The sequence below is a fragment of the Protopterus annectens genome, chromosome 4.part1 (genome assembly GCF_019279795.1).
Source record: "Protopterus annectens isolate FY-2018-M chromosome 4.part1, PAN1.0, whole genome shotgun sequence".
NCBI classification, from domain to species: domain Eukaryota; kingdom Metazoa; phylum Chordata; order Ceratodontiformes; family Protopteridae; genus Protopterus; species Protopterus annectens.
In genome coordinates, this window is record NC_056734.1 from 276,032,529 (window position 1) to 276,045,085 (window position 12,557).

The 12,557-nt window shown below is 39.7% G+C and overlaps 1 protein-coding gene across 2 annotated transcripts in view; it reads left to right on the forward strand.

Annotated features, from left to right (window-relative positions):
• Positions 1 to 11,463, forward strand: part of TBL1XR1 (TBL1X receptor 1) — a 3,130,276-nt gene extending 3,118,813 nt beyond the window's left edge. For both annotated transcript variants that reach the window (XM_044070133.1, XM_044070134.1), the window contains 2 exons: positions 3,321 to 3,422; positions 4,796 to 11,463. In XM_044070133.1, coding sequence (XP_043926068.1) covers positions 3,321 to 3,422; positions 4,796 to 4,822 — 129 coding nt within the window. In that variant the 3' untranslated portion in view covers positions 4,823 to 11,463. The remainder of the gene's footprint in view (positions 1 to 3,320; positions 3,423 to 4,795) is intronic.
• The last annotated feature ends 1,094 nt before the right edge of the window (positions 11,464 to 12,557 follow it).

Genomic DNA, 12,557 nt, shown 5'->3' on the forward strand with positions numbered 1-12,557 from the left:
AAGATGCTCACATTACAGCAGCTTCTTCCCATGCTGAGCAAAGGAGTCTTGGCTGGTAACATTGGACCTCAAGGAGGCATACCTGCATGTCCCTATCAGACAAGATTGCAGAAGATACCTCAGATTTCTTGCAGGTTCAACCCATTATCAATTCTCTGCATTGCTCTTTGGCTTATCTACTGTGCCCAGTGTGTTTACGAAATGCCTGGCATCAGTAATCGCCTTCTGCAGACTTCAAGGAATACAAATATACCCATATCTGGACGACTGCCTGATCCAAGCGGATAGCAAGGGCATACTTCTGAAACACCTGGCGTTTGTAATAAAACTGTTGAACTTTCTGGGATACACAGTCAACAAAAAGAAATCAAAACTAATACCCTCTCAACAAATAATTTTCCTGGGTGCCAGCTTGAATACAACCACCCAGATGGTCTACCTCACGCCAGACAAACAAGGGCAACTGTCTCAATACTTCAGCAAAATGGCAACCTTCACCAGGCTGACTGCAAGGAAAGTCCTGCAGGCTCTGGGATTCATGGCATCTTGCATCCCTACTAATCCCATGTGCAAAGCTGCATATGAGGAAACTTCAGTGGTACCTAAAAAACTTATGGTCTCAACACAGCCACAGCTTGGAAACAATTATACCACTCATTCCATGCCTTCAAAAGGAATTTCTGTGGTGGACTCAAGCATGCCAAAGAAACATAGGTCTCCCTTTCTGCGTACCTTAAGCAACTCAAATCATCACAACAGACGCCTCAGACTACGCCTGGGGGGCACACATGACAGATCAGTGCATTCAGGGAAAATGGTCCCAAAAAGAGAAGCACCTACACATCAACCAAAAGGAAATGCTAGCCGTGCAAAATGCTATTATGGCCTTCAAAGACCTACTGCATCCAGGCCAGCTATTGATAAGGACAGACAACACCACAGTGATGTGGTACATAAACAAACAGGGGGGAACTCATTCATACCCCCTGTGCAGGCAAGCCATGACCCTATGGAACACAGCACTGGAATTGCAAATTCAACTACAGGCACAATTCCTGCCAGGGAAGGAAAACACACTGGCAGACAGCCTAAGCAGAAATATGACAGATCCACACGAATGGAAGTTGCATCCTCAAGTTTTCACAAAGATAACTCCGGCATGGGGACAGCCAGACATAGATCTCTTTGTTACCCACAGAAATTACCAATTGAAAAAATTTTGTTCAAGGACCTGTCATCCACAAGCCTGGAAAGTGGACGCACTTTCTTTCAATTGGACAACGTTGACAGTCTATGCCTTTCCGCCTCTTCCTCTGCTGCCCAAAGTTCTATTAAAAGCCAGAGCAGAGAGGCCTAAAATGATTCTCATTGCTCCAGATTGGACAAGACAACACTGGTATCCGCTCCTGAAGAGCCTGACACATTCCCCACCATGGATCCTACCTCTAGTCCCTCTTCTGTTGTCCCAGCACAACTTCAAGACTCTTCACAGCCAGCTCAAAACCCTAAATCTAGCTGCATGGAGAATCCCTTGATTTCCCAACAGACCCTCCTCTCCAAGGAGGTGCAGGATGTCATCTTGGAGGCCAGAAGACCTTCTACTAGAAAAGCCTACTCCGCCAAATGGAAACAATTTTGTGCCTGGAATCAAGAAAAGGGCCAGAATCCTTGGGTAATAAATTTACCTCAAAATTTACAGTACCTAGCTGAGATGTTAAATGGTGGACTTTCCTTCTCCTCCATCAAAATCCACGCTTCAGCCATTTCTGCACAATACAACACAGATCCTCCTTTATTCTCTCATCCTGTCTTAAGACAGTTCCTCAGAGGGGCAAAGAATATAAAACCCCCAAGGAAACCACCAGTCCCTGCTTGGGACCTCAACTTCGTATTGGAAAAGCTGACCCTTCCTCCCTTCGAGCCAGCTGCTTCAACAGAACTGCAATACTTGTCATGGAAAACAGCCTTCCTTCTGGCTATCACTTCAGCACGCAGGGTTTCGGAGCTACAGGCCCTTATGGCTGTGCAACCTTTCATCATTTTCCATCAGGATAGAGTTTCCTTTCGAACCAACCCTACCTTTATGCCAAAGGTAGTATCCAGTGTAGCTTTGAATCAGACTATCCACTTAACTACCTTTTATCCTAATCCACAAAACAAAGGGGAAAGACTGCTGCATTCCTTCGACATTCACAAACAACTTTGTTATTATTTGGACAGGACAAAGCCATTCAGGAAATCCGAGCAACTCTTTGTGTCCTATGCTTCAGGTGCTCAAGGAAAGGCTATTTCCAAACAGACAATCTCAAAATGGATAGCCCACTGCATATGCTTTTGTTACTCATTTCATGGAAAAGCTGTGCCTTCAAGCATCAGATCCCACTCCACCAGGGCCACAGCTATCTCTGCAGCTTTCCTCAGGGGGGTTCCTACCAAGGACATTTTGGAAGCAGCCACTTGGAGTTCAGTGCACACTTTCTCCAAACACTATCACCTTCCACTATACTCTAAATCTAGAGCGGGATTTGCCACAGCTGTCTTGCAGGGCATCCTTGCTCCTCCTAGTTCCACTTAGTGCCTGCCACCCCTACTTAGCTTTGGGATTCTTCCCATCTGTAATGACTGCAGCTGTATGCACGATGAACATAGTACAGTTTTGTACCTACCATAAATGTAGATGTTCGAGTGCTCATACAGCTGCAGTACAGGTTCCCCCCCTCCGTCCCCTCTTAGGACAGGCCTTATGACAAACACCACCTCATACAACCTATTTGGGGTATTCTTTTATGGTGTATTTGCTTGCAACTACTGTTTTTTGATTATTCTATATTGCATGATTACATAAGTTTATGTTTTGCCTTCCTTCTGGGGGCACCTGACATCTGGGGCAAGAAAAACTGAAGAAGATGGCGTCGGCTGCCTCTTTTATACCCCTGCCGCACTGACGTCAGGGAAGAAGCGACGACAACCGACGCCAGACCTAGACTTTGGAATTCAGCCGACCGAGGACCCGCCTGATGGCAGGATAACCCATCTGTAATGACTGCAGCTGTATGAGCACTCGAACATCTACATTTATGGTAGGTACAAAACTGTACTTTTGTAATAGTAAACCTGTTTGCATTTAAAAGAATTGTTTTTGTCTGTGGCTGTTAGAAGTTGAAAGTATTGATAACACTGCAGATGACTTTATCAGGTATGTTATTTTGGAAAAATACAAAAATGTTTGATGGTCTTTGCTGTATTTTCAAATTGCCTTTAATTTTGTGATGTTACCATTGACCATTGATTTTGCTAATGAATGTTGCTTATTGCTGCAGACAGGTGCTCTAGTCCATAGTTACAGGGGAACAGGCGGAATATTTGAAGTTTGTTGGAACGCAGCAGGAGACAAAGTTGGAGCAAGTGCATCCGATGGTTCAGTAAGTATTTTAATAAATGTTTTGTTATAACGTTTTTAACCTGTATAGGATCAAGTTTTATGACATTTTTAACCTGTAGAGATCAAGTCCAACACAGCTCAGTACTTGTCAAATACTGTTGCACAATTAAGTTTTTAAGAATTTTAAGAATTATAGCAAAAGGAATGGAATATAAACGTATACGAGCATGTATGGTCTTGTTTGTAAGCATTTTAACAGTATGCGTTATCCATCAGTGAAGCAAAGAGGTCACACTTTGAAAAAGCTTAGACATGGTTAAGGGTTTTAAAATTCACAGGATTGTTTAGGTAGAATGCATCATGCCTAAGTGCATATGTTGGATTTGAACAGTGTACCAGTGTGCTAGAGCAGCCGCCCAGAGGGGCTAATAGTTAGAGGATGTTTGCCTGTCCCAAAGAGGGAGGACCAACTATGGCTTTCAACCTTCTGTTTCCAAAGTGTGGAGCACTAACTTTCCTAATGTGGAAACAATGGGTAAAATGTGGAACAGATACTAATCACTTCAGCTATGAAGCTCACAGTATATAGTTAGTGTTTTGTTTTTGTTTTATACTTGTAAAACATTCTTTTAATGAATTAATAGGATTCAGTATTCTTTAGTGTGTATCAAGTTTAAAAAATTTTTAACACTGAATGTGTGTCTTACCCTTTCATTGTGGAACTGCAAGAACATGGACTTCTAATAAGAGTCAAAATGAGTCAAATGAGGAACTTTCCTCATAATGAAGTATACTTCAGAGGTGTAGGACCAAGTGGCACCTGACAGAAATCTGGAGTGTTAAATAAGTAACTGAAAGCAAACTTAGTAGGCACACTTTGGTCTGGAAAGCAGCGCTTAGCACTGTAGTTTGAAGGAAAGAGTTTGGATGAACAAAGTAGCAGTCCAGCACTGCCGGCTTTGACTTGGCATTTGACTTCCTTAACTGAGAGGGAATTGCATTGACAGACTTTCAGTTGATGCCAAGACTGATGCTGCACCAGTCTTGCTCCTGGAATTGTCAACTGTTTGGTAGTATTTTCTCCATCCTTAGGTTCCCCCCTCCTGGACTTGGCAGCTGTCATGGAGAATAAGCTGAACTTAGAGGCTAGCAGGAGCATGGAGAACCTTGAGCACTTCTGATTGTAGACATAGTAGGGAGGACTAGGAGGAAGGATCTTACTGGTGGGGGGGGGGGGGGGCAAGACAAAATTAGTCATGTAAGAATGAGACAGCTTTCAAAACACACACAGTTAATGGACTGTATGTAGTACAAGCATGTTTTTAATGTAAAAACTGCAGCTTTGGAATATAGAGTGCTAAGTATTTTTCCAGAAAGGTCAGTGTGGTGATACTTTCTTTGTTTATTTCCTAGGTTTGTGTATTAGACCTCAGAAAATAACGCTGCTAGTTGGAAAGCCATGGACCGACTATGAATGTGTACATAGCCAAAATGACTGTCCCTACCCCATGTACTGCTGTAGTCCCACTTGAAACATGGCCACTCCACTCCACCTAAACAAAAACCAAAACAGATTAAAAAAAGGAGTACAGCATTTAATGAAAAGGAAAAAAAAAAACTCTTGACAGGAGTGGGAACAATTAATCACTGTCCACGGCCTGAAAATCCTGAGAGCTGGAAATTATTCTACCCATAGTTAACAGTTGGCATTTCTGGATAAAAGAGCAAATGAAAGTACAACAGAAGGACTCAACAGAAGTCTGTATGTACCAAACGTGGACGATGCAGAAAAAATAACTTGTTTTAAAATTTCTTTTGATCCGTAGATGTAACGGAGTTCTTTCTCGTCAGTAGTTGAGCTGCCTGTGTTTACCTTCATGTTGGCTTTCCTAACTTGTCAGTAATAATTTGGATTTTTTCCAGCCTCGTGCTCTGGTTAGTTTACAGTTGCATGACAAATGAGGTCAGCAGATTTGGCTTCTTCCTTATCTTCCATCTCAAACATGAAGCTTTTTTAAGTATTCAATGACTTTAAAAAAGAAAAAAAAAGTTTGGTACATTTTGCAGCTGGCTGATCATATTTTTTGCTGAGAAGTGTAGACAGACTCCAATAGTACTGGATCTGAGTTTGTACTTGCCATATACATAAGCAGATCTGAAATGGATATCACGCTATGGTTTCAGGTGATGCGACTTGCCCTGCAGTATTTATGTACTGGGGACATAATTCTGTTAAGTTAAATAAAAGGGCACAGCTAGAAAGCAGATGCAGAAATGCATCTTTTTTTTCTTTTTTCTTTTGTTTGCTTTATAACCATAGCTGAGATATGGTTGAATTGTGCACTACTGTCATTTTCAACAAATGTAATGGACATTTTAAAAATGTAATGTCTTTTTGTATAACAATGCTGTGGCTCCTACTAGGTTGTACATCATTCACAAGCAGGTGCAAACTTATAGTAATGTAACCAGATTCCAGTATTAATGTGATCTTGTAAGCATTTATTTTAAATATCTTCCCACAAGTGTACTTTTTAAATGGGTTGTATGACCCATTTTGTAAAAAAATATAAAAAATAAAAAAATAAATAAATTTTATGTTCCCCTATTAAAAGTATGGGCAGAGGGGAAGGGTCAGCTTGCTTCAAGTTTCTTTTTAATTTCAGGCTTTAGTTTGTTCATGAAAGTTATACATCATTCTTCTGCATCTTCAGATGAACCTGTTTTATGGTCAGAGATTTAAAGTACAGTGAAGAGTGGGTCTTAGCTGCTATGTTTTAATAGTCATCCATGGAAGAGATATTTGTGTAGTTATTTTGATAAATGTTGTCATTGATTTTCCTAAAGTGCTATGTATTTCAGACAAATTTGTTTCCGCTTTAGTTTTTAAAGCTACTTTAATGGTAAAGATATATATTTTTTTAATAAGAAATGGTGACATGAAGCCATGTAATTATATCTTGGACTTCTTTTGAAGGAAAGTGCTTCATGTTCAAGATTGCTTTCATAATTTTGTGAAAGGTAGATCTTAGGGACATACCCCTTTTCCTGTAGGCTACATCTTTGGAAAATTAATACCACTGGTGTTGGACCTTTCATGAATGTTTGTGTCGTTAGCAGCCAGCCCTAAGCTGTTCTTTCTTAACTTTGTGTCACATGGGTAACACCCATCTTGGATGCTGGTGTTATTGTTTTGTTTGAGTAGTGACAACCCTTCTTTTAGCTTTATGTGCTGCAGTATCCTCATTGGGTATTCACTGGCGGATAGCTCCCAGTGCTGGTTTGTCCTTCATACATTTATAGTAATAACTTTCACTAATGACTGTGTTGCTTCTATGAGTTGGTCTCTTCTTGACCATACATAGCCTTTACATCCATTCTGACCTCAGGTCGTGTTTCTCTGCAGAATTTTCTCATGTCCATGTAGCATTTGATTTGATGTCATCAGTACATTTTTGTCTGGAATGCATTTGCTTTTGTACCATATTTTTGTAATTGTGTGCATCTTTCTTGTGCATGCCGCACTAGTAGCACCTATTCATTACTCCTGTGGGTTGAGATCCAGGCCGATTTGCTTCTTAACAGGGTGAGAGACTTGCATCCCATTCATTCCTTAGCCAGGGCAAGGGCCTTATCAGCTGCTGATCACCACCACCACGTCCCAACCCGAGGTGAGAGGTCAGGTGTGAGGGAGTGGTCTAATGAGCCTATCATGCAAGTCATCCTAACTCTCTCTCTTGTTGGCTGCTTGGCAAGCTCCATAATTGCTGTTTCACATGAGGTGTATGCATACTACTATACATACCAACCTCCTGCCTTAGTGGGTGCACCTGTGTGTAGCGTGGGCTTGCTAGGGTCATTGCTATGGGCAGTACATCTACATTCCTGTAGGTTTCACTACATTGCCTTCCTCTCCCAGGATGTGTGAGCTGGTTTTAGCTCCCATCCTCACGTGCTTGGTCCCTCCAGTATCCATGCCACCAACAGAACACAGGTTGTCTGGGTCATAGTTTAGGCTGTATCTTTGTGTCACTAAACTTGTTATTTTTTCCTCATTTGTGTTCCTCTGGCTGCTGAAATAATTGCGTCTCCCTAAATACCATTACTGACTTTTTTTCTGTCGTGCAGTTTTTGGCTGTTGTGCTGAAGCTTGACACACTAGTTGTGGTGTCCATGGCTGTCTTGGCCCTGATTATATCTTTGCCAAATTATTTTATTGATGAGCTCTATCTCGGTGATTGTTCTCCAGCTGCCCATTAGCATTTAGTTTTGTCTTGGACATGGTCAGTGTAATGCTAGTTCTTTCGTTACTTTAGCAGCCTGTGTTTCTGGGTATCTGTATCACTGCCCCTTATGATCTGTTCGCTATCTGTTCATTGCTTTTTTTTTGTTCCTAAAGAAGTAATAGGCCTTAGAAAGACCCCAAGACTTTATATGGTATGGAGTTACATAGATCTTGGTGAGCATTGTTTTCGCAGCTTGAAGTACATGAATTTTTATCACCATAACCACCTTTAATTTACTTTTCCTTGCATCAACACTTTTGTCATTATCAGCAGACAGCCAGAACAAGGAGACAGTGTGTTGCCCATGTTATGTCAATAATACTTTACACCCTTCTTGGCACGTTTTTTCAGAAAAATCTTGTAACATTGGTAGTTTCTGCAATATATTAAATTTATGTGGCTCACTGAAGAATCTTCCCTTGAAGATCTATTGCTGGTAATTAACTGTTGTTCTTACTTCTGCCTTAAAATGGAGTGTACTCATTTTTTTACGTTAAATGATTAAAGTAAAAGTGAGTGATCTTTTTTATTTATAACACTATTTAAGTTGTTCAAGAACTGTACTTGTATTCATTTGTTTATGACCCTGTTTTGATTGTCACTTGGTTCTCAACAGTGAGAGCCATTATTTTGCTTTCACTTGGGGAAACTATTGAAGTGTTAGTTCATGGCAAAGAGATCTTTACACTGCTCTTTTAGGGGGTCAGTGCCTCTACAGTCTTTTTTTTTTTTTTTTTTTTTTTTTTTTTTTTTTTTTTTTTTAATGTGAAATTTCAGAGTTACAGCTAACTTTGCAGGAAGGAAGCTGGCAGGTTGTGGCTTATGTTAGCATCTGTTTGCCTTCTTTGTGTTACTGCTTTGTTTTGATAAAGTTATTAGAGATTTAAATTCAGTGACTACCACTATTGATTGAGATACCCATGTTTAATCTTATTTTGCCCAGGTTTGTTAAAAGCCCATGTTTTTGTTTTTTACTTTGTAGGCTCGATTACCTAAATTATGTTACGGGTTTTTTTTTTTTGCTTCATAAAGGAATGCTCCCTTATTGTTTTTTCCTGCTATGGAAGGTGGTTGGGACATTCCCAAATGAAACGAGAGAAATCAAGTTTATGAGGATGACTTAGAAGTTAAGGAAGTCCAAGTCCGGTCCCATTTGTTTTATTGTGGCATGATTCCTGACCTCCCTTTATAGAGTTTGAAGTAACCAGGCTTTATTATGAGCAGCATTTTTAAAATATGTTAATTTGACAAACTATTAAAGTAAAAAAGTGCATTTTCCTTATATACATTGTTTAAAAGTCACACTGGGCAAATTCACTTTGTGGCATGACTTAAATCCAGAAGGAATCCAGGTTAAATAATTTTAGCTTTTTGCAAGTTGATCAGCTGTTGTGTGGCTGGTAAGGGTTTGGCAAGTTTTAAACATTAATATTTCATTGGTGGTGCATATAATAAATCCATTTGCCATGTTGATTCTTCCATTGAATTGATGGAAAACTGTTTTGAAAATATTTAGTCATCACTGTTGCAGACGTTTTAGAATAATTTTGTAGGCTTCTGATTAGGAAGGTTAATAGTCAAAAAGTTTGAGTTTTCTTTACATGGAAAAAAAAGAGTTCGAAATCTTGAGTGAGGCAAAAGCAGCAACAAAAAAAAAAAAACAAAACATTGTTTGCAGGGGACGAAACTTCATTACATGCATATGTTTATCAAAGGTTGCCCACCCTGTCTGTGACTCTGACTATTGAGTTAAAATTGCCACCAAGATTTTGAATTTTTTTTTTGTTTGTTTTATTATTATTATTCTGCCGTATAAAAGTCAATGTTTTGACTGCATTCTTGAAATGAACAGTTAAGTAGCTCTAACCCTAGGTCCCTAAATGATTTATGTATTCATGTATTTTTTAGCTAGTGATCTGTATGACTCCGCAGTCCATAGTCTGAGTAATTACATTTGCTGTCTGCATCCAGTCCTGTTTGTCTACATATGACCACAGTCCCTGAACAAGGTGTGCAGACTTAATCTGTAAATGTAATAGTTGCCATTCAGTAATACTGCCTTCAGTCTGTTTCATTTATGTCACTTCTGCTTAATCCATTTTTAAAGTGTACTGGCTAGTCAATAGGCTGTTACCAAAGCTAAATGTATTGGCTATATGTAAACTGCACAGGAGTTTCCATTCAGAGGTAAAGAGCATGTCTTATATTAACTATTGTTCAAGTGTACCCAACCCTTTTAGGTTCTTATTTTTATGGTGCAGATGACTGAAAGAGGCTTGAAGCAAGTCCAGTTGTCTGTTAGGAGTGGGGTAGTGTTTTCCATTGGAAACCATTGTAAATGTGATAGCATACTCTGTCAGTAGGCGCATCATGTGGTGTCCATGTCTTAGTGGGAGCACAGTGGGAAACAGGTCAGTTTTTTTGTACTTGTGATTGTTCATCAGCCTCTTATGGTTTTAAACAGAAAAATTATAAATAAATGTTTGGATACCTGTCTGCATGGCGTATGGTAAGCACCTTAGTCCAGGTGTCTGTCTTTAAAATTCCAACTGTGTCCTTTGGGGACAGTTTTGTGACTAGCCTCTGTAGAAAGTATATGTGCAATAAGTTACATCTTTTGCTCCCAGGAAAAGAGCGAGTTACTTTTGGAAGTTTTGGAGCTGTAGTTTGCTTTTTTGAGATGTTGCTTGTCAGTTTAATCCATTGCAAAATCAGCATGTTAATTAAGTTGGTTTGTGAGAGGTGATAAAGTTATTGTTATTATTTAAAAGTTAATTACTGGCAATGGCTAGCTCTAAAACTAATATTGAAAGCAGTCATATAGGGGAGTATTACAGCCTGAAACGGTGACAGAAGCTCAGTTTAATATCAGAAACTTTCTTGCTTGAAATGTTAGGATACCCGTTATTACGGATTTTCTCGTTTTCAGCAGTTTTTCCAGCTTCAGCTTGTATTAAGATATTAGCAACTGGAAAATGACCTCATTTAAGTAAAGCAGATCTTTTAACATTAACACTTTAGACAGGTCATCCGGTAACAGACACTAACCAGTATTCTTTTTTTTCTTTATTTTGTAACTTGCAGGCATTAGGTTTATTGGTTCATTTGAAATGCAATCCTCTTATGTAGTGTGGGTTAGATGCAAGCTTTATGTAATTGGGTATCTGCATTTCATGCAGTTTGACTGTAAATTTAAATGTATTTTTTAAATTGATTTAGAAAACCAGTTTCATACAACTGTAGCCTGTTCATTTGTCTTACCTTTCTCTTTCCTACCGTATTGTCCAACAACCTGCATTGTGCAGACCTGGGGTTTTGAGTAATTTGTTAACGTTTTTAGTACCTTTGACAATGTTGTATTGTGTCTGTTGCATTTTTTTTCTTTTTTGAGTTATAAATGTTTTTGGGTCTAAATCTGTGAGCCTGCCAATAGCACTGATTCCAGCATCTGCATTGTTTGTCTAATTTTTCCAGTTAAATTTTTGAAATGAACGTAAGTGTTAACAACCCACCACAGTTTTTGTACTTGCTGAAATAAACTTATATTGTTTTTTATTTTGTAATTGTTTTAAAAATACTGATTTAAATGTTCTATACTGTCCTGGACCACAATAGCTGCACACTTTGATGTATTTGGTTGCCACATTGCTCATTAATTGTCCCTGTCTCCAACCAATTTAACCCTAAACCGAGGCACATCTCCTGTTTGCAGTTTCTTTGCATTGTATTGATCTGATTATTGTAATATGAATCAGATCTGAAAGAGGTCCAGAATAAAATATATTTTGATATTAATGTGGGTACTGTGTATTTTTTTATAGCCAGTATTGTCATTTTAAATGCAGTTGCACACATTTTTCTGACCATATGTAGTTTATTCATAAGCGCAGCTTAGGCTTCTTTGCTGTTAATTGGAAGTACTAATGGAGCTAATATTACAGAGCTCTGGTTGCAGCAACAAACAGGGTTAACACAAGATGTTTGAGACTTCTAGCACTGACAAGTTTTTCCAGCTTTCTGAACCCTGCCCTCAACCAGCCTTTCCCATCACACGCACATGTGCCCCCAACCAACCTGCATGCCTGCATATATGTCTGTCACTAACAAGAACATGTGCAGTATTCCTATAGGTTCATAGGTTCATAGGTTTATACTAGGCTATCTGCCCTAAGGCATTTATAAGCCTAGCCCAAATTTTTGTGGCTTACGCCACCCCTTATATGAAAAAATACTGTGCCCATTAGTTTGTTGTGCCTCTGTCCAGCAGTGACACAGAGATGATTCCCGGGGTAAACCTACGATCTCCCATCCACAGGTCTAGATTTCTCTTGAACAGAGTCAGCGAGGTGCTCTGCCTCACATGGACCGGGATTTTATTCCACAGCATAGGGAGTCTCTGAGTGATAAATCTATCCCTCCAGCACGCCCTATTTATATCCGTGCTAAGGTTTAAGTCGCTTGCTCTAGTGGTTTTGGTGGATTTGGATTTTTTGAGGTGGAGCATGTCCATTAATTCCGTGTTGGACATGGCCTTGTATGTCAGGCACATGTCACCTCTGAGCAGACGGTATGCGACTGAATAGAGCTGGAGTTTCTTCAATCTGGCAGCATATGACAGATTTTGGAGTCCCTTTATCCTTTTGGTGAGGAACTTTTGGGGTCTCTCCAATTGCTGCAGATGTCGGGTGAGATACATCCCGAATGGGGCATTGTACTCGATCATTGGTCTGATAAGTGAAGAGTACAGGGGAACAATAACCTCACTAGATCTGGATGTGAATCCCTTCATGATCAGGTGGGCAATGTAGAAGGTCTTTCTAACCACTTTAGCAATGTGAGTGTCAAAAGAAAGGCCACTGTCAACCTGGGTCCCCAGGTCCCTGATAACC